The following is a 23100-nucleotide window of genomic DNA, read 5'->3' as shown; positions in this document are numbered from 1 at the left end:
GTTGTGTTAAACTATGACATCAACTTTGAGTCAAATAACTTACCAATTTTCACAGTTGATTTTGGAGTCTCTTTTCAGCTGGAACTTTCAAAATACACACTACCTGTTCCCATTGTCAAAGATGGCAAAAGTAGATGTTGAGATTTCATGTTGGAGTTTGTGAAACAGGTAAAATAGGGTGTCAGGGTTCCCTCCCGACTCTGAACTCTAGGGTATAGATGTGGGGACCCGCATGAAAGAACCCCTCAGCTTATTTCTACCAGCTTAGGTTAAAACTTCTCCAAAACACAATTTCTTTGCCCTTGGAGGGTACGCTGCCACCACCAAATGGGGAGGAAGGGAGAAAGGAATGGGATAAAACAATGATCCAGCTAGGCCCAAAAATAAGGAACAAAACTGCAGCCCAAGGCCAGTGCACACAAACAAGCTCTCTGCTGCCAAACAGCCAGAAGCCTGTATCTCAACCCTGGCCAGCCGAGAGAGAGGAAAACTAAGCCAGACACAACTGAAGGGGTTGCAAAACTAGTAAAATTGCAAAGGTTAGTAAGTTAAAAAACAACAGTCTTGCGACCCTGAAACCAGTGTGTTTTGGGGAAACTAAGGGAGTCGCGGAAGGCTGGTTCAGACTGGTACTGAGAGCACGGGGGACAAAGGTCCCTGGACAAAAATGCTCCCGGAAGAACCCAGGGCTTAAATCCCTCCCAAAAGCTGAAGCAAGTCGGAAATTTACAGCGAACCCTAGACAACCTGTGCACAGGGCAGAACTCTCCTCTACCCTTTCCCTCTTCTTCTTCTTACATTATACCCAGGCTTGGCCAGCCTTGGGTTGTGCGTGTGTAAGCATGAAAGTGGGTTAGGGCACTTTCTTCCTCCCTCTGAGTGACGTGGGGCACACCCAGAACTTACCACTGTTATTTGGTTAATAAAGCTTTAAACTTAGTCGCTTGGTCTGCTCCTTCATCTCCTCCCCTAAAGATCCTTTGGCCTCAGCCTAATCACCCAAGCAAATTGGTAACATAAATCTGTCACAATAAGGTATACATTTTTTTATCGGTGAGAGTAATTAACCACTGGAACAATTTACGAAGGGTCTTGGTGGATTCTTCATCACTGAAATTTTTTAAATCAAGGTTGGATGTTTCTCTAAAAGATCTGCTCTAGGAATAATTTTGGGAAAATTCTCCAGCCCGTGTTATACATGTCCTCAGGAGTCAGCTGGAGGCATTTTGCCTGCAAGCTCATGCCTGAGCTTACAGAAGGCATTTTTTTCCTTTCATGATCGTGTTGAATTTATCCTAAGGGGAGAAATTTTCATGTGACTGTGGCGTCTTGGTAATGTTACACTAGGTGCATATTTCACAAGGATGAGGGATCCCATGAGGCACTACATGGATGAACATTTTAGGTGAGAAAAATAATGATTTGACCCCATAAAATCTCCGTACAGCAGAATGTATGTACAACCCTCACCATAAATGACTTACAGAGCTGGCTAGAAACTGTTCCCAGAGCATCCTGAGTTTAACATCTCTGTCCTGGTGGCCCATTGTTTCAGGCAGCTGCCAGTGTATCCTGGACATGGCAGCTGTATTTATCTAGGTCCTCACATGTCCCAGAGTGATCCACTCTCATTATACAATGTGCAAACTTCTCAGCTTGTGAGTTGTTCCTGTGTAGCAGTCCCCAAAGCTGTATAGGTGCACCAAGAGCGATAGCACAGGTACCTTGGCATTTGCCACTCTCTGTGTGAGATTTCTCACTGGAGAGACACACTCACTGATCTCCCCCTCAACCCCCAGCCAAGGGAGCAGGTGTGACAGGAGACACCTCACTCCCTGCAGAGGAAGAGCTGTGTGGAGCGTGGGGCAGCTTGGAGATTGTGTGAGCCAGGGATGACTGTGGAGCCTGGAGAAGACACTGGTGACCAGGGTGCTGCTGGAATCGGGGTAGCCTGGGATGGGGAAGGAGAGTATCGACAGGGGGTCACAGTATGATGGGAGATTGAACCAACTGAGGAGCAAAGATCAATGGTTCTTTCCACTGGTGAAATGCCAATAATCACAAAGAAAAACTGAATTTCAGTAGCTCTTCCTGGCTGTCCGTTTCCACCCCACTCCCTGCCCCCACAACCTCCAGCGCTGCCTACTTCTCTGTGTACACCCCCGGGCCTGCCCCCCAACCCTTTGCACTGCCCACTTTTCTGTGTAAACCCCTCTGCCTACCCCAACAAATCCCATTACTGCCTCCTTCTTTGTGTACACCACCTGCCTGCCTCCACAATCTCCATTGCTCCCTGATTGTCCAAGTACACACCTTGTGTGCTCCCTCAACCTCTCACACTGCTCACCTGTCCATGTATGTTCCCAGATTGCACAGCTCCCACCTCTGCCACACAGTGATACCCCTCATTCAGGATCCAAACAAGGTGCCAGACCCCACAGCAACAGCTCACAGAAATATCTCCTCATACAAGGTTAATCTCAGTGCCAGCACTGGGAAAAGGGTGAGATCAGCCTGAACTGCCTTTCCGGGGCTCCCAGCAGCAGCTGAGCCTGTGTAGGGAAAGAGAGAGAGACAGACCTGGCAGGAGGGAGAGAAGACGTAGAGACTAAAAGGAGCCAGCATGAGTAACTCTTCCTCAAAATGACACAAAGATTTAACATATTGCAGCCCATTAGAAACACAGAAACATTTTCCTGAGCTGTTTTTCCATGCTGGCAATTGCTCATGTTCCCATGAGTCTGTAGTGGGATTGCTCATGAGAGGAGGGATGGTCTGGATGGGGGATGCTGTCACAGACAATCTGCTACAGCATGGTCCATGTTATGTTACAGTCTGAGACACCCCCCTGTCCCCTGAGGCCTTGTTACACCTCTTCGGTCTGTGCATTAGGCAGGGTGTCCAGACCGTATCTTGCCCATTCACCACTGTGATGTGGACACAGCACCCCCACATACACACACAGTACATTCCTGGACCTCCCTTGATGTGATTTCCAACCCCTCCTGGTTTCCTCTAAGCCAGAAACATGTTTTTATTTTTACTGCCTTTTGGTGCTTCTCGTCTTCTCCAGAACCGGATATGCAGGGGCATGGAGAGAGCAGACCCCTCTCTCTCCCTTAAATAAAATGTTATCCTAATTGTTTTGAGACTTTAAGCCTGTGAGTTTGAGATTTCAGAAACTTTCCTCTCCTGTCAGCTCTCCTATAGTACAAACGAGCTCACCCATCCTTAGAGACCATGGGATGACTCCAGTTGAAGTCACTGGAGGCTCATGGTCCATGCAACTCAGACAGTTTATTTAAGTTTCTACATGTGGATTTGGGGTGATCCCAATGGGGGCCAAGATTTCACCCTTAGTGTTTAACTTTCAGCTCTGAGCTGTGATAATTACAGCATCGGGTCCTGCTACAGAGAGTGCCTTTCTGCTACTGTGCTGAGAGATCCTGAAGGAAACTCCCAGTTTATGTGGCATTTTCAGATCTGTCATGAAAGGTGGGGATTTGAAAATGCATGGGCCCTGATTTTGCTCTCAGGGAAGCCACTTTCAATCTGGAGTGACCCTGTGAAGGCAGAATGTGACAGCAGATTCTGGCCAGTGTGTGGCCCATTCTTGTTGTGAACCCTCGTGTAACACGGATACCCACTGCATAGGCTCTGGCTCTACTGCCTAACAGTGCAGAGAAATTGCTGAATTGGAAAGCTTGAGCGAACTAGAGGAAAAAAAAACACAAAAAAAGGAAGCTACTGAGACAGATATAAGGACACAGTAAGACACAAGGAACTGATCTTAAAAACAAATATTTGTGTAAATTATTTCCAATACATTGGTAGTTCCAATTTTATCAGGTAAATCCCTTGGTGATTCAGACAATCAACACGGTTCAAGTCACCGTGCTGGAGAATTCCTGTTCAGATGGTTCGAACGGCGAACAGCAGAGAGGCTAACAGAGGGAGTTTGCCTGGGAAGAAAGCCCACTGAGGCTTACATCTTGCCTGCTTCTCTGAGTAGTTTCTACAACTCCAGAGGAAGCTCAGAGAAGGAAGGTAATATGGATGGGGAGCATTCAGCTGTTGTGACCTGCACTGGATGTGCCATGTTTGTCTTCCTTCCACAGGACAGAAGCAACTTTGTCTGTACAAAGTGCAAGCTGGTCTCCACATTGGAAGAGAAGGTTCAAAGGTCTGGAGAAACAAGTATCGACCCTGTGTTGCATAAGAGAAACAAGATTTCCTGGACAGACGGCAGGATATGCTTCTATGGGCACAACTTTCTGAAGATTCAGAGCAGGCTGCGCAGAGGGGACAGGAGGACAGTGAATAAATTTGGCAGCATGTGACCTCCAGAAGAAGAAAGGGGAGCGTCCATATACCAGCAGTGCAGATGCAGGTAAGCAACCATTTTCATTTTCTCTCCACAGGTACTAATGTGGAGAGTGGACTAGATGATACATCTGAGGGAAGGGAACAGAAGGAGACTCCGCCGATTGGAAGGCATGAGATGCACAGTCCTGGGGATGGGGGTTCCACGACCACCACTCCGAAGGGGAGGAGGCGGGTGGTGGTGGTTGGGGACTCTCTCCTCAGGGGGACTGAGTCATCTATCTGCCGCCCCGACCGGTTAAACAGAGAAGTCTGCTGCTTGCCAGAAGTTAGGATTCACGATGTGACAGAGAGACTGCTGAGACTTATCAAACCCTCGGATCGCTACCCCTTCCTAAGCCTGGGTAGAGACCGTTGAATCATGGAAGTCAACGAATGGCTACACAGGTGGTGTTGGAGAGAAGACTTTGCATTTTTTTGACCATGGGAGGGTGTTCCAAGAAGGAGGAGTGCTAGGCAGAGACGGACTCCACCTAACAAAGAGAGGGAAGAGCATCTTCGCAAGCAGGATGGCTAACCTAGGGATTCATAGATTCATAGATTCATAGATATTTAGGTCAGAAGGGACCATTATGATCATCTAGTCTGACCTCCTGCACAATGCAGGCCACAGAACTTCACCCACCACTCCAAAAAAAGACCTCACACCTATATCTGTGCTATTGAAGTCCTCAAATTGTAGTTTGAAGACCTCAAGGAGCAGAGAATCCTCCAGCAAGTGACCCATGCCCCATGCTACAGAGGAAGGCGAAAAACCTCCAGGGCCTTCCAATCTGCCCTGGAGGAAAATTCCTTCCCGACCCCAAATATGGCGATCAGCTAAACCCTGAGCATATGGGCAAGATTCATCAGCCAGATACTACAGAAAATTCTTTCCCGGGTAACTTGGATCTTACCCCATCTAAAAACCCATCACAGGCCATTGGGCCTATTTACCATGAATATTTAATTACCAAAACCATGTTATCCCATCATACCATCTCCTCCATAAACTTATCGAGTTTAATCTTAAAGCAAGATAGATCTTTTGCCCCCACTACTTCCCTCGGAAGGCTATTCCAAAACTTCACTCCTCTGATGGTTAGAAACCTTCGTCTAATTTCTAATCTAAATTTCCTAGTGGCCAGTTTATATCCATTTGTTCTTGTGTCCACATTGGTACTGAGTTTAAATAATTCCTCTCCCTCTCTGGTATTTATCCCTCTGATATATTTATAGAGAGCAATCATATCTCCCCTCAACCTTCTTTTAGTTAGGCTAAACAAGCCAAGCTCCCTGAGTCTCCTTTCATAAGACAAGTTTTCCATTCCTCGGATCATCCTAGTAGCCCTTCTCTGTACCTGTTCCAGTTTGAATTCATCCTTCTTAAACATGGGAGACCAGAACTGCACACAGTATTCCAGGTGAGGTCTCACCAGTGCCTTATATAACGGTACTAAAACCTCCTTATCCCTACTGGAAATACCTCTCCTGATGCATCCCAAGACGACATTAGCTTTTTTCACAGCCATATCACATTGGCAGCTCATAGTCAACCTATGATCAACCAATACTCCAAGGTCCTTTTCCTCCTCCGTTACTTCTAGTTGATGCGTCCCTAGCTTATAACTAAAATTCTTGTTATTAATCCCTAAATGCATGACCTTACACTTCTCACTATTAAATTTCATCCTATTCCTATTACTCCAGTTTACAAGGTCATCCAGATCCTCCTGTAGGGTATCCCTGTCCTTCTCTAAATTAGCAATACCTCCCAGCTTTGTATCATCTGCAAACTTTATTAGCACACTCCCACTTTTTGTGCCCAGGTCAGTAATAAAAAGATTAAATAAGATTGGTCCCAAAACTGATCCTTGAGGAACTCCACTGGTAACCTCCCTCCAACTTGACAGTTCACCTTTCAGTAGGACCCGTTGTAGTCTCCCCTTTAACCAATTCCCTATCCACCTTTCAATTTTCCTATTGATGCCCATCTTATCCAATTTAACTAATAATTCCCCATGTGGCACAGTATCAAACGCCTTACTAAAATCTAAATAAATTAGATCCACTGCGTTTCCTTTATCTAAAAAATCTGTTACTCTCTCAAAGAAGGAAATCAGGTTGGTTTGGCACGATCTACCTTTTGTAAAACCATGTTGTATTTTGTCCCATTTACCATTGACTTCAATGTCCTTAACTACCTTCTCCTTCAAAATTTTTTCCAAGACCTTGCATACTACAGATGTCAAACTAACAGGCCTATAATTACTTGGATCACTTTTTTTCCCTTTCTTAAAAATAGGAACTATGTTAGCAATTCTCCAATCATATGGTACAACCCCTGAATTTACAGATTCATTAAAAATTCTTGCTAATGGGCTTGCAATTTCTTGTGCCAATTCTTTTAATATTCTTGGATGAAGATTATCTGGGCCCCCCGATTTAGCCCCATTAAGCTGTTTGAGTTTCGCTTCTACCTCAGATATGGTGATGTCTACCTCCATATCCTCATTCCCATTTATCATGCTACCATTATCCCTAAGATCCTCTTTAGTCTTATTAAAGACTGAGGCAAAGTATTTGTTTAGATATTGGGCCATGCCTAGATTATCCTTGACCTCCACTCCATCCTCAGTTTTTAGCGGTCCCACTTCTTCTTTCTTTGTTTTCTTCCTATTTATATGACTATAGAACCTTTTACTATTGGTTTTAATTCCCTTTGCAAGGTCCAACTCTACTTGACTTTTAGCCTGTCTCGCTTTATCCCTACATATTCTGACCTCAATAAGGTAGCTTTCCTTACTGATCCCTCCCTTCTTCCACTCCCTATATGCTTTCTGCTTTTTCTTAATTACCTCTCTAAGATGCTTGCTCATCCAGCTTGGTCTACAACTCCTGCCTATGAATTTTTTCCCCTTTCTTGGGATGCAGGCTTCCGATAGCTTCTGCAGCTTTAATTTAAAATAATCCCAGGCCTCCTCTACCTTTAAACCCATAAATTCTTCAGTCCAATCCACTTCCCTAACTAATTTCCTTAATTTTTGAAAGTCAGCCCTTTTGAAATCAAAAACCCTAGTTGCAGATTTATTTTTGTTAATCCTTCCATTCAGTTTGAACTGAATTAGCTCATGATCACTTGAGCCAAGATTATCCCCTACAACCATTTCCTCTATGAGATCCTCATTACTCACCAAGACCAAATCTAAAATGGCATCCCCTCTAGTCGGTTCAGCAACTACTTGTTGAAGGAATCCATCAGCTATCGCATCTAGGAAAATCTGAGCCCTATTATTATTACTAGCACTCATCCTCCAGTCTATATCTGGGAAGTTAAAGTCTCCCATGATCACACAGTTTCCGTTAGTATTTACTTTATTAAAAACATTAAAAAGGGCTCTATCCATATCCAAATTAGATCCCGGCCGTCTATAGCACACCCCAAGCACTATCCCAGGGGAGGCTCTAATAGCTTTCTTCCCCAATTTAATTATTGCCCAGACAGACTCAGTCATATCCATTTCATCGCTTCTTATTTCTTTACATTCTATCTCATCATTGATATACAGTGCTACTCCACCACCTTTACCTTTATTTCGATCTTTCCTAAACAGCACATACCCTTCAATACCTGTAGCCCAGTCATGACTACTATTCCACCAGGTCTCTGTTATACCTATAATATCTGGTTTCACTTCCTGCACCAGTAACTCTAGTTCCTCCATTTTGTTACCTAGGCTCCTTGCATTAGTGTACAAACAGCTTAATTTTTGCTGTTTGGCCTCACTCACATTCTGTACCCTATTAGGCACGGTTATTTTACTACCAGTATAACCTATTAGACTTGTATCTACACTGCCCTTCCTCCTACCTACAGCTGTATCCACTCTTACTTCATTTTCTTTCCACTCTATGCTAAATTCTGGCGTGGAGATTACCTGGACATCTCCCAACCATCTCCCCCAAATTCCTAGTTTAAAGCTCTCTTAATCAGTTGTGCCAGCCTCCATCCTAGAAGTCTATTTCCTTCCCTACTCAGATGAAGTCCATCCCGAGAGAACTGTCCTCTATCCATGAATGCCTCTCAATGGCCATACATCCCAAAGCCCTCCTTATAGCACCACTGCCTAAGCCATCTATTGATAGTCATAATCTTGTCACACCTTTGTTGCCCTTCTCTAGGAACAGGCAGAATCCCACTAAAGATCACCTGAGCCTCAAGGCTTTAAACTAGGTTCACCAGGGGAAGGAGACCAAAGTCCTGAGGTAAGTGGGGACGTGGGATACCGGGAGGAAGCACGAGGAGGAGAGCGTGAGAGGGGAGGGCTCCTGCCTCATACTAAGAAAGCAGGACAAACATCAACTTATCTCAAGTGCCTATACACAAATGCAAGAAGCCTCGGAAACAAGCAGGGACAACTGGAAGTCCTGGCACAGTCAAGGAATTATGATGTGATTGGAATAACAGAGACTTGGTGGGAAAAACTCACATGACTGGAGTACTGTCATGGATGATATAAACTGTTCAGGAAGGACAGGCAGGGCAGAAAAGGTCAGGGAGTGGCATTATATGTAAGAGAGCAGTATGACTGCTCAGACCTCTGTTATGAAACTGCAGAAAAACCTGATAGTCTCTGGATTAAGTTTAGAAGTGTGAGCAACAAGGGTGATGTCGTGGTGGGAGTCTGCTACAGACGACCGGACCAGGGGGATGAGGTGGACAAGGCTTTCTTCCAGCAACTAACAGAAGTTACTAGATCGCAGGCCCTGGTTTTCATGGGAGACTTCAATCACCCTGATATCTGCTGGGAAAGCAATACAGCAGGGCACAGACAATCCAGGAAGATTTTGGAAAGGGTAGGGGACAATTTCCTGGCGCAAGTGCTAGAGGAACCAACTAGGGGCAGTGCTCTTCCTGACCTGCTGAACACAAACCTGAAGCATTAGTAGGGGACGCAAACGTGGATGGAAACCAGGGAGGCAGTGACCATGGGATTGTCGAGTTCAGGATCTTGACACAGGGAAGAAAGGAGAGCAGCAGAATACAGACCCTGGACTTCAGAAAAGCAGACTTTGACAACCTCAGGGTACTCATGGGCAGGATCCCCTGGGAGAATAACATGAGGGGGAAAGGAGTCCAGGAGACCTGGCTGTATTTTAAAGAATCTTTACTGAGGTTACAGGGACAAACCATCCAGATGTGTAGAAAGAATAGTAAATATGGCCGGCGACCAGCTTGGCTTCACAGTGAAATCCTTGCTGATCTTAAACACAGAAAAGAAGCTTACAAGAAGTGGAAGATTGGACAAATGACCAGGGAAGAGTATAAATATATTGCTTGGGCATGCAGGAGTGAAATCAGTAAGGCCAAATCACACCTGGAGTTGCAGCTAGCAAGAGATGTTAAGAGTAACAAGAAGGGTTCCTTCAGGTATGTTAGCAACAAGAAGAAAGTCAAGAAAAGTGTGTGCCCCTTACTGAATGAGGGAGGCAACCTATTGACAGGGAATGTGGAAAAAGGTAATGTACTCACTGCTTTTTTTGCCTCTGTATTCAGAGACAAGGACAGCTCCCAGACTGCTGCACTGGGCAGCACAGCATGGGGAGGAGGTGACCAGCCCTCTGTGGAGAAAGAAGTGGTTCGGGACAATTCAGAAAAGCTGGACAAGCACAAGTCCATGGGGCCGGATGCTCTGCATCCGAGAGTGCTAAAGGAGTTGGCGGATGTGATTGCAGAGCCATTGGCCATTATCTTTGAAAACTCATGGCGATCCGGGGAAGTCCCGGACGACTGGAAAAAGGCTAATGTAGTGCCCGTCTTTAAGAAAGGGAAGAAGGAGGATCCTGGGAACTACAGGCCAGTCAGCCTCACCTCAATCCCTGCAAAAATCATGGAGCAGGTCCTCAAGGAATCAATTCTGAAGTTCTTAGAGGAGAGGAAAGTGATCAGGAACAGTCAAAATAGATTCACCAAGGGCAAGTCATGCCTGACTAATCTAATTGCCTTCTATGACGAGATAATTGGCTCTGTGGATGAGGGGAAAGCGGTGGATGTGTTGTTCCTTGACTTTAGCAAAGCTTTTGATACGGTCTCCCACAGTATTCTTGCCAGCAAGTTAAAGAAGTATGGGCTGGATGAATGGACAATAAGGTGGAAAGAAAGCTGGCTAGATTGTCGGGCTCAATGGGTAGTGATCAATGGCTCCATATCTAGTTGGCAGCCGGTGTCAAGTGGAGTGCCCCAGGGGTCGGTCCTGGGGCCGGTTTTGTTCAATATCTTCATAAATGATCTGGAGGATGGTGTGGATTGCACTCTCAGCAAATTTGCGGATGATACTAAACTGGGAGGAGTGGTAGATACGCTGGAGGGGAGGGATAGGATACAGAAGGACCTAGACAAATTGGAGGATTGGGCCAAAAGAAATCTGATGAGGTTCAATAAGGATAAGTGCAGGGTCCTGCACTTAGGATGGAAGAATCCAATGCACCGCTACAGACTAGGGACCGAATGGCTAGGCAGCAGTTCTGCGGAAAAGGACCTAGGGGTGACAGTGGACGAGAAGCTGGATATGAGTCAGCAGTGTGCCCTTGTTGCCAAGAAGGCCAATGGCATTTTGGGATGTATAAGTAGGGGCATAGCCAGCAGATCGAGGGTGTCATAAATATAAAGGGAAGGGTAAACCCCTTTAAAATCCCTCCTGGTCAGAGGACAAATCCTCTCACCTGTAAAGGGTTAAGAAGCTAAAGGTAACCTCGCTGGCACCTGACCAAAATGACCAATGAGGAGACAAGATACTTTCAAAAGCTGGGAGGAGGGAGAAAAACAAAGGGTCTGTGTCTGTCTGTATGCTGCTTTTGCTGGGGGCAGAACATGAATGGAGTCTTAGAACCTTTAGTAAGTAATCTAGCTAGGTACGCGTTAGATTATGATTTCTTTAAATGGCTGAGAAAAGAACTGCTGTATAGAATGACTATTCCCGTCTGTGTGTCTTTTGTGTAACTTAAGGTTTTGCCTAGAGGGATTCTCTATGTTTTGAATCTAATTACCCTGTAAGGAATCTACCATCCTGATTTGAGAGAGGTGATTCCTTTACTTCTATTAAAAGTCTTCTTGAAAGAAAACTGAATGCTTTTTCATTGTTCTAAAATCCAAGGGTTTGGGTCTGTGGTCACCTATGCAAATTGTTGAGGATTTTTACCAAACCTTTCCCAGGAAGTGGGGTGCAAGGGTTGGGAGGATTTTGGGGAGAAAGACATGTCCAAACTACGTTTCCCAGTAAACCCAGATAAAGTTTGGTGGTGGCAGTGGAAGTCCAAGGGCAAATGGTAAAATAGTTTGTACCTTGGGGAAGTTTTAACCTAAGCTGGTTAAAGTAAGCTTAGAAGGTTTTCATGCAGGTCCCCACATCCGTACCCTAGAGTTCAGAGTGGGGAAGGAATCTTGACAGAGGGACATGATTGTTCCCCTCTATTCAACATTGGTAAGGCCTCATCTGGAGTACTGTGTCCAGTTTTGGGCCCCACACTACAAGAAGGATGTGGAAAAATTGGGAAACATCCAGCAGAGGGCAACAAAAATGATTAGGGGACTGGAAGACATGACTTATGAGGAGAAGCTAAGGGAACTGGGATTGTTTGGTCTGCGGAAGAGAAGAATGAGGGGGTATCTGATAGCTGCTTTCAACAACCTGAAAGTGGGTTCCAAAGAGGATGGATCTAGACTGTTCTCAGTGGTAGTAGATGACAGAATGAGGAGTAATGGTCTCAAGTTGCAGCAGGGGAGGTTTAGGCTGGATAGTAGGAAACCCTATTTCACTATGAGGGTGGTGAAGCACTGGAATGGGTTCTCTAGGGAGGTGGTGGAATCTCCTTCCTTAGAAGTTTTTAAGGTCAGGCTTGACAAAGCCCTGTCTGGGATGATTTAGTTGGGGATTGGTCCTGCTTTGAGCAGGGGGTTGGACTAGATGACCTCCTGAGGTCCCTTCCAACCCTGATAGTCTATGATTCTATGACTTGAACCCTAGAACCCTTTGCACAAACTTCAGGGCAGAAACAGGCAACTCACCACAATCCCGCTCAGCAGAGCGAGGAAATTTCCGTACAGTGACAAGAAGGGAAAGTCCTGAGAATCAGTGAATGAATCTCACGTCTGACATTCAGAATGCTGAACAGCAACTATTATGATTCTCCTGTACAGTCCCTGTGGACTCTCAGGTTGGCAGGACTCCCAGACAATTCACTCGGCACCATGAGCAGTGAGAAGAGTAGACAATACTCCTTGGAGAACTTCAGCTTGAGAACCGTCCCCGGGAGTGAAGAAATGATTTGCCAAAACCAGGGGATCAGACTGTCAGAGCAAACTGAGTCTTGCAAACTGTTCAGGCTAGCAACTGATGGTGGCTTTCTTTTCGGTGTTTAATGTACTGCCATCTGCATTACATAGAATCATAGAATCATAGAATATCAGGGTTGGAAGGGACCCCAGAAGGTCATCTAGTCCAACCCCCTGCTCAAAGCAGGACCAATTCCCAGTTAAATCATCCCAGCCAGGGCTTTGTCAAGCCTGACCTTAAAAACCTCTAAGGAAGGAGATTCTACCACCTCCCTAGGTAACGCATTCCAGTGTTTCACCACCCTCTTAGTGAAAAAGTTTTTCCTAATATCCAATCTAAACCTCCCCCACTGCAACTTGAGACCATTACTCCTCGTTCTGTCATCTGCTACCATTGAGAACAGTCTAGAGCCATCCTCTTTGGAACCCCCTTTCAGGTAGTGGAAAGCAGCTATCAAATCCCCCCTCATTCTTCTCTTCTGCAGGCTAAACAATCCCAGCTCCCTCAGCCTCTCCTCATAACTCATGTGTTCCAGTCCCCTAATCATTTTTGTTGCCCTTCGCTGGACTCTCTCCAATTTATCCACATCCTTCTTGAAGTGTGGGGCCCAAAACTGGACACAGTACTCCAGATGAGGCCTCACCAATGTCGAATAGAGGGGAACGATCACGTCCCTCGATCTGCTCGCTATGCCCCTACTTATACATCCCAAAATGCCATTGGCCTTCTTGGCAACAAGGGCACACTGCTGACTCATATCCAGCTTCTCGTCCACTGTCACCCCTAGGTCCTTTTCTGCAGAACTGCTGCCTAGCCATTCGGTCCCTAGTCTGTAGCTGTGCATTGGGTTCTTCCGTCCTAAGTGCAGGACCCTGCACTTATCCTTATTGAACCTCATCAGATTCCTTTTGGCCCAATCTTCCAATTGGTCTAGGTCCTTCTGTATCCTATCCCTCCCCTCCAGCGTATCTACCACTCCTCCCAGTTTAGTATCATCCGCAAATTTGCTGAGAGTGCAATCCACACCATCCTCCAGATCATTTATGAAGATATTGAATAAAACCGGCCCCAGGACCGACCCTTGGGGTACTCCACTTGATACCGGCTGCCAACTAGACATGGAGCCATTGATCACTACCCGTTGAGCCCGACAATTTAGCCAGCTTTCTACCCACCTTATAGTGCATTCATCCAGCCCATACTTCCTTAACTTGCTGACAAGAATACTATGGGAGACCGTGTCAAAAGCTTTGCTAAAGTCAAGAAACAATACATCCACTGCTTTCCCTTCATCCACAGAACCAGTAATCTCATCATAAAAGGCGATTAGATTAGTCAGGCATGACCTTCCCTTGGTGAATCCATGCTGGCTGTTCCTGATCACTTTCCTCTCATGCAAGTGCTTCAGGATTGATTCTTTGAGGACCTGCTCCATGATTTTTCCAGGGACTGAGGTGAGGCTGACTGGCCTGTAGTTCCCAGGATCTTCCTTCTTCCCTTTTTTAAAGATTGGCACTACATTAGCCTTTTTCCAGTCATCCGGGACTTCCCCGGTTCGCCACGAGTTTTCAAAGATAATGGCCAGTGGCTCTGCAATCACAGCTGCCAATTCCTTCAGCACTCTCGGATGCAACTCGTCCGGCCCCATGGACTTGTGCACGTCCAGCTTTTCTAAATAGTCCCTAACCGCCTCTATCTCCACAGAGGGCTGGCCATCTCTTCCGCATTTTGTGATGCCCAGCGCAGCAGTCTGGGAGCTGACCTTGTTAGTGAAAACAGAGGCAAAAAAAGCATTGAGTACATTAGCTTTTTCCACATCCTCTGTCACTAGGTTGCCTCCCTCATTCAGTAAGGGGCCCACACATTCCTTGGCTTTCTTCTTGTTGCCAACATACCTGAAGAAACCCTTCTTGTTACTCTTGACATCTCTGGATAGCTGCAGCTCCAGGTGCGATTTGGCCCTCCTGATATCATTCCTACATGCCCGAGCAATATTTTTATACTCTTCCCTGGTCATATGTCCAACCTTCCACTTCTTGTAAGCTTCTTTTTTGTGTTTAAGATCCGCTAGGATTTCACCATTAAGCCAAGTTTGTCGCCTGCCATATTTACTATTCTTTCGACTCATCGGGATGGTTTGTCCCTGTAACCTCAACAGGGATTCCTTGAAATACAGCCAGCTCTCCTGGACTCCTTTCCCCTTCAAGTTAGTCCCCCAGGGGATCCTGGCCATCCGTTCCCTGAGGGAGTCGAAGTCTGCTTTCCTGAAGTCCAGGGTCCGTATCCTGCTGCTTACCTTTCTTCCCTGCGTCAGGATCCTGAACTCAACCAACTCATGGTCACTGCCTCCCAGATTCCCATCCACTTTTGCTTCCCCCACTAATTCTACCCGGTTTGTGAGCAGCAGGTCAAGAAAAGCGCCCCCCCTAGTTGGCTCCTCTAGCACTTGCGCCAGGAAATTGTCCCCTACGCTTTCCAAAAACTTCCTGGATTGTCTATGCACCGCTGTATTGCTCTCCCAGCAGATATCAGGAAAATTAAAGTCACCCATGAGAATCAGGGTATGCGATCTAGTAGCTTCCGCGAGCTGCCGGAAGAAAGCCTCATCCACCTCATCCCCCTGGTCCGGTGGTCTATAGCAGACTCCCACCACTACATCACTCTTGTTGCACACACTTCTAAACTTAATCCAGAGACACTCAGGTTTTTCTGCAGTTTCATACCGGAGCTCTGAGCAGTCATACTGCTCCCTTACATACAGTGCTACTCCCCCACCTTTTCTGCCCTGCCTGTCCTTCCTGAACAGTTTATAACCATCCATGACAGTACTCCAGTCATATGAGTTATCCCACCAAGTCTCTGTTATTCCGATCACGTCATAGTTCCTTGACATCACCAGGACCTCCAGTTCTCCCTGCTTGTTTCCAAGGCTTTGTGCATTTGTATATAAGCACTTGAGATAACCTGTTCATCGCCCCTCATTGCCAGTATGAGGCAGGAGCCCTCCCCTCACAGCCATTCCTGCCTGTGCTTCCTCCCGGTATCCCGCTTTCCCACTTACCTCAGGGCTTTGGTCTCCTTCCCCCGGTGAACCTAGTTTAAAGCCCTCCTCACTAGGTTAACCAGCCTGCTGGCAAAGATGCTCTTCCCTCTCTTCGTAAGATGGAGCCCGTCTCTACCCAGCACTCCTCCTTCATGGAACACCATCCCATGGTCAAAGAAACCAAAGCCTTCTCTCCGACACCATCTGCGTAGCCATTCGTTGACTTCCACGATTCGACGCTCCCTACCTAGGCCTTTTCCTTCCCCGGGGAGGATGGACGAGAACACCACTTGCGCCTCCAACTCCTTTATTCTTCTTCCTAGAGCCACATAGTCCGCAGTGATCTGCTCAAGGTCATTCTTGGCAGTATCATTGGTGCCCACGTGGAGAACAGGAAGGGGTAGCGATCCGAGGGCTTGATGAGTCTCGGCAGTCTCTCCGTCACATCACGAATCTTAGCCCCTGGCAAGCAGCAGACTTCTCGGTTTTCCCGGTCAGGGCGGCAGATAGATGACTCAGTCCCCCGGAGGAGAGAGTCCCCGACCACCACCACCCGCCTTCTCCTCTTGGGGGTGGTGGTCGTGGAACCCCCAACCTCAGGACAGCGCATCTCATGCCTTCCAACCAGCGGAGTCTCCTTCTGCTTTCTCGCCCCAGACATATCATCTGGTCCACTCTCCGCAACGATACCTGTGGAGAGAACATGAAAGCGGTTAGTTACCTGTGTCTGTGTTACTGGAACCCGGACATTCCGCTTACCTCTTCTGGAGGTCACATGTTGCCAAGCTTCTTCACTGGTCTCTTGGCTCCTCTGTGCAACCTGCTCTATATCTGTAGAGCTTTGTGCCCCTAGAAGCCTATCCTGAGTTTCGTCCAGGAAATCCTCAGTTACCCGTATGCAACGCAGGGTTGTTATCTGTTGCTCCAGACCTTCAATCTTCTCTTCCAATATGGAGACCAGCTTGCGCTTTGTACAGACAAAGTCGCTTCTGTCCTGTGGAAGAAAGACAAACATGGCACATCCAGTGCAGGTCACAACAGCTGAACCCCCCCCTTCCATATCACATTCCTACTATGAGCTTCCTCAGAGCAGTTTGCAAGACGTAAGCCTCACTGGGCTCCCTCCAGGCGAACTCCCAGGCAAACTCCTGCTGTGAGCTGCTCTGCTGTCCCCGCTGCTCAGCTGGTTCTCCGCCGCTCAGCTGGTTCGCGAAGCTCTGGCTATTTTTAAACAGCCAGGCTTCCCTGTCGCAAACAAACAGACACCCTACTGCCCGCCCCCTGCAGGCTAGCAGCCAATCAGACACTCACTCAGGCTCTCACACTGCCCCCCCAGCAAACACACGCTCGGATACTTCCTCAGCAAGCAAACAAACACACACTCGGATACTTACCAGTCCCAGGCAAACTCCTGCTGTGAGCTGCTCTGCTGTCCCCGCTACATGTGGGAATACTGCCAGAAGATATGGGGGAAAACACTTCAATTAATAGTAGCAGTGCAACAAGGCTTACACGCCGCGCAGGTGTAATTTCCAGTCCATCAAAAGTCACAGCCACCCTATGGAGGCCATATGTCTTGATCTTGAATTGATGCAAACCAAAGGGTGTGGAAAATACTTTCTTATCCCAGGATTCTGGCATCAAAAGTGTCTGCCAGTATCAATCTGTGTGGTCTGAAGTGGCAGCAAAACCTGTTCTAATAGTTCATCTACTCTCTGGCATAGTAAAAAAAACTATTGTCGGGCTCAACAGGTCGTGATCAATGACTGGATGTCTAGTTGTCAGCCGGTATCAAGCGGAGTACTCCAGTGGTCAGTCCTAGGGCCAGTTTTGTTCAACATCTTTACTAATGATATGCATGATGGGGTGGATTGCACCCTCAGCAAGTTCACAGATGACACTAAGCTGGGGGGTGAGGTAGATACACTGGAGGGTAGGGAATTAGTAGGAGCATTGCCCGCAGATCAAGGGAAGTGATTATTCCACTCTATCTGGCACTGGTGAGGCCACATCTGGAGTATTGCGTTCAGTTTTGGGCCCCGCTACAGAAAGGATGTGGAGAAATTGGAGACAGTCCAGCGAAGGGCAACAAAAATGATCACGGGTCTGGGGGACATGACTTATGAGGAGAGGCTGAGGGAACTGTGTTTGTTTAGTCTACAGAAGAGAAGAGTGAGGTGGGATTTGACAATGGCCTTCAGCTACTTGAAGGGGGGTTCCAAAGAAGATGGAGCTTGGCTGTTCTCAGTGGTGGCAGATGACAGAACGAGGAGTAATGGTCTCAAATTGCAGTAGGGGAGGTTTAGGTTGACATTAGGAAACACTTTTTCTCTAGGTGGTGAAGCACTGGAATGGGTTACCTAGGGAGGTGGTGGAATCTCCATCCTTAGAGATTTTTAAAGCCCAGTTTGGCAAAGCCCTGGCTTGGATGATTTAGTGGATGTTGGTCCTGCTTTGAGCAGGGGGTTGGACTAGACGACCTCCTGAGGTCTCTTCCAACCCTAATCTTCCATGATTCTATGATCATTATCCGTTGAGCCCGATGATCTAGCCAGCTTTCTATCTACCTTATTTTCCATTCTTCCAAGCCATACTTTTTTAACTTGCTGGCAAGAATACTGTGGCAGACCGTATCAAAAGCTTTGCTAAAGTCAAGATATATCATGTCCACCACTTTCCTCATATCCACAAAGTCAGTTGTCTCGTCATAGAAGGCAATCAGGTTGGTTAGGCATGACTTCCCTTGCTGAATCCATGTTGACTGTTCCTGATCACCTTCCTCTTCTTCAAGTGCTTCAAAATGGATTATTTGAGGGCCTGCTTCATGATTTTTCCAGGGACTGAGGTGAGACTGAAAGGTCTGTAGTTTCCCGAATTCTCCTTCTCTTTTTTAAAGATGAGCACTATATTTGCTTTTTCCAATTGTTCTTGACCTCCCCTGATTGCCATGAATTTTCAAATATAATGGCCAATGGCTCTGTAATCACATCAGCCAATTTCCTCAGCACCCTCAGATGCATTAGGTCTGGACCCATAGACTTGTGCATGTCCAGCTTTTCTAAATAGTCCTTAACCTGCTTTTTCACCCCTGAAGTCTGCCCACCTCCTCCCAGTACTGTGCTGGCCAGAACAGCAGTATGGTAGCTGACTTTGTCTGTGAAGACTGAGGCAAAAGAAAGCATTGAGTACTTCAGCTTTTTCCACATCATCTGTCACTGTTTTGCCTCCCCGCATTCAGGAAGCATCCCACACTTTCCCTGACCTTCTTCTTGTTGCTAACATACTTGTAGAAACCCTTCTTGTTACCCTTCACGTCCCTTGCTAGCTGTAACTCAAATTGTGGCTTGGCCTTCCTGATTACACTCCAGCATTCTCTCACAAGATTTTTATACTCCTCCCTAGTCATCTGTCCAAATTTCCACTTCTTATAAACTTCCTTTTTGAGTTTAATCTCACCGAAGATCTCACTGTTAAGCCAAGCTGGCCACCTGCCATATTTGCTATTCTTTCTGCACTTTGGAATGGTTTTGTCCTTCCCCCTCAGTATGGCTTCTTTAAAATACAGCCAGGTTTCCTGGACTCCTTTCCCCTCATATTAGCCTGCCAGGTGATCCATCAGTTCCCTAATGGTGTCAAAGTCTGCTTTTCTGAAGTCCAGGGTCCAATTTTCCTACTCTCCTTTCTTCCTTTTGTGAGGATCCTGAACTCGATCATCTCATGGTCACTGCTGCCTAGGTTGCCTCCCACTTCTACTTCCCCTACCAATTCTTCCCTGTTTGTGAGCTGCAAGTCAAGAGGAGAATGGGCCCTAGTTGGTTCCTCCAGCACTTGCACCAGGAATTTGTCCCCAACATTCTCCAAAAACTTTGTGGATTGTCTGTGCACTGCTATATTGCTCTGTCAGCAGATGTCAGGGTAATTGAAGTCCCCCATTAGAACCAGGGCATGTATTCTGGAAACTTTAGTTAAGTGTACGAAGAAAGCCTCATCTACCTCATCCTCCTGGTCCTGTGGTGTATAGAACATGCCCACCAAGACATCACCCTTGTTGCTCTTGCTTCTAAAAGTAACCCAAAGACTCTCAACAGGCTTTTCTCCTGTTTCATGCTGGAGCTCTGAGCAATCATACTGCTCCCTTACATACAGTGCAACTCCTCCACCGTTTCTCCCCTGCCTGTCCTTCCTGAACAGTTTATACACATCTATGACAGTGCTCCAGTCATGTGAGCTACCCGACCAAGTCTCTGTTATGTCAGAAACTTCAGTTCTGCCAGGACTTCCAATCTTCCCAGGCTTCTTGTGTTCATGTACAAGCACCTAGGTAACTAGCCGATTGCCCTACTTTCTCAGTATGATTCAGGAGGCCTCCCCTGTTGTACACTCCTCCTTGTGTTTCCTCCCACTTATCCACTTAGCTCTGGCCTTAGTTGTCCATCCCCCGGCAAACCTAGTTTAAATCCTAGTTTAAAGATGAATGCTGTCAAGGTTCCTTCCCCACTCTGAACTCTAGGGTACAGATGTGGGGACCTGCATGAAAACCTACTAAGCTTACTTTTACCAGCTTAGGTTAAAACTTCCCCAAGATACAAACTATTTTACCCTTTGCCCTTGGACTTCCACTGCCACCACCCAACTTTATCTGGGTTTACTGGGAAACGTAGTTTGGACACGTCTTTCTCCCAAAATCCTCCCAACCCTTGCACCCCACTTCCTGGGGAAGGTTTGGTAAAAATCCTCACCAATTTGCATAGGTGACCACAGACCCAAACCCTTGGATCTTAGAACAATGAAAAAGCATTCAGTTTTCTTACAAGAAGACTTTTAATAGAAGTAAAATGAAATCACCTCTGTCAAATCAGGATGGTAGATACCTTACAGGGGAATTAGATTCAAACATAGAGAATCCCTCTAGGCAAAACTTTAAGTTACAAAAAGGACACACAGACAGGAATATTCATTCTATTCAGCTCAGCTATTTTCTCAGCCATTTAAAGAAATCATAATCTAACACATACCTAGCTAGATTACTTACTAAATTCGAAGACTCCATTTGTGTTCTGTCCCCAGCAAAAGCAGCATACAGACAGCCCCAGACCCTTTGTTTCTCTCCCTCCTCCCAGCTTTTGAAAGTATCTTGTCTCCTCATTGGTCATTTTGGTCAGGTGCCAGTGAGGTTACCTTTAGCTTCTTAACCCTTTACAGGTGAGAGGATTTTTCCTCTGACCAGGAGGGATTTTAAAGGGGTTTACCTTTCCCTTTATATTTATGACAAATGCTTCCCTCTCAGGATGTCCCTTCAGCAGGCCCTCCCTTCCCTCACGGAGGGAACCTTGGGCAGTTGTTCTGGGGGTGATTCTGTCTCTCTCAGCTAATCTCCCCTACGGATGTCAGTAGCAGCTCTGCTCTCCTACCTGGTCTGCCACAAAACAAGCTGCTCCCCTGCCTTTTTGCCTTTCTCAAACACTTCTCTTCAGATTTGATTTGTCTGACCCATTTTCTGATCATTTACCTGCTGAACGTTTGGTTTCTTTGAACTCAATTTTAAATTAGCTACAAGTTCAGTGTCTATGGGAAGTAGTCCTGCTGCATTGTACAGGTCTGTGTCTTTGGACTGTAGCAGTTTTGAAACAGCATTTACCATTTCCAAAATCCTTCTTTGAAGCACAATGGAAAAAAAAAACAACTAAAATTTTCCATTAATTTCTTTAATGCTGAAGGGTTGTAAATTCCTCAGTATTTTTGCACAGGCGAATCATTTCGGTGGGTGCCTTCATTGTGTTTAAATACTGAATCTGAGAGGAAGCTTCCTTGACCAAGCTTTCATTTGTAATGAAATATGTTCAAGGGCCAAATAAAAAATGTCAGGTTTACTGCTCTCACCCCATAATAAAATAGCACAGGAAAAATGTTTAATATGATACCAGTCTCTGGGATGCCATCTCATACAGTAATAAGAAGTTAGGTGTGAGGAACTTCTCGGACTGTGAACTTCCACAATGCTAAGCTCAACCAAACTGGGACAGAGCACCCAGGATTAACAAGGAGATGTCATTTCTCCATCTTGTCATACAGGTTTAAAGTCCGTGCCCCCAGTGATCATCTTCTGCAGGTGTATTTTCCCATTTTCTCACGAAGCTCTTTCGTTTTGACCCCATAAATGATAGGGTTGAGCATGGGGGGAATGAGGTAGTAGAGGTTGGCCAAGATGATGCGAACATGGGGAGTGATGCCTTGACCAAACCGGTGTGTCAGAATGGAGAAGAGGGAGAGAGTACAAGAAATCAGCATCACAAAGATGTGGGCTGTGCACGTGTTCAGGGCTTTCTGGTAGGATTTCTTGGAGGATATTCTGAGGACAGCCCTGATAATCAGACCATAGGACAGGGCAACGAGCATCAGGTCTAACCCGATGACTACAAAGGCAACCACCAAGCCATATATCCTGTTGACTGTGGTGTCCCCACATGACATCTTCACCACAGCCATGTGGTCACAGTAAGTGTGGGGGATAATGCGATTGGCACAGAATGGCAGCCTGCTCAGGAGCAAGGGCAGTGGAAGAATGAAGAGAAAAGATCTTATGAAACCCACAAGCCCTAGCTTAGCTATTCGTGCATTGGTGAGGATGGTGGCATATCTGAGAGGGTTACATATGGCAATGTAGCGATCGAAGGCCATTGTCACAAGGACGGCTGAGTGCATAGCAGAAACCACATGCAGTGAGAACATCTGGGTGAGGCAGCCACCCTCAGTAATGCCTTTCAAATTGAACCAAAATATACACAGTGCCTTTGGCACGATAGATGTAGATGTGCCAATGTCCGTGAGCGCCAGCATGCAGAGCAACAGGAACATCGGCTTGTGCAGGGTCTGCTCTTTGCCTACAACAAACAGAACCATGAAATTTCCCAACAGGCCAATAATGTAGAATGTAGAAAAAGGAATGGAAATCCAGACATGAGCAGCTTCCAGGCCAGGGATTCCCGTTAACATGAACGTTGAAGGGTCAGAGGGGGTGAAGTTGAGAGCTGCCATGAGGTGGTGGATGCATCAGTTGGGCTAAGAAATGGTCTAGGTTCCTGTGAAGGGAGAGAAGGACACTGAGCAAATAGTATGGAAATATTTTATGGTTATTAGACATCTAGAATGAGGGGTCATAGTAAAGTCCAAAGAAGTCCCCAGAGGGAGCTAATGAAGCCAGGTGAATGGGCAGCATGATGGCAGATGAATTTCAATGTCAATAACAGCAACTTGTATGCCCATTGGAGGGAAATGGTTGAAGTCTTCAAACACCTGGGAAGTTTCTAATTTAATTGTATGAACTCAGGACAGAGACCTGGGTGTCATGGTGCACAGCTCTGG

At 46.4% G+C, this 23100-nt stretch overlaps 1 protein-coding gene across 1 annotated transcript; it reads right to left on the bottom strand.

Annotated features, from left to right (window-relative positions):
• Window positions 1-21834: 21834 nt before the first annotated feature.
• Window positions 21835-22800, bottom strand: LOC140917762 (olfactory receptor 52P1). The gene has a single exon (XM_073361294.1). The coding sequence runs from the start codon at window positions 22771-22773 to the stop codon at window positions 21835-21837; it is 939 nt and encodes a 312-aa protein (XP_073217395.1). The 5' UTR covers window positions 22774-22800.
• Between the last annotated feature and the right edge of the window lie 300 nt (window positions 22801-23100).

Source organism: Lepidochelys kempii, chromosome 1 (assembly GCF_965140285.1).
Source record: "Lepidochelys kempii isolate rLepKem1 chromosome 1, rLepKem1.hap1, whole genome shotgun sequence".
Lineage (NCBI taxonomy): Eukaryota > Metazoa > Chordata > Testudines > Cheloniidae > Lepidochelys > Lepidochelys kempii.
This window is presented reverse-complemented; position numbering and strand designations above follow the sequence as displayed.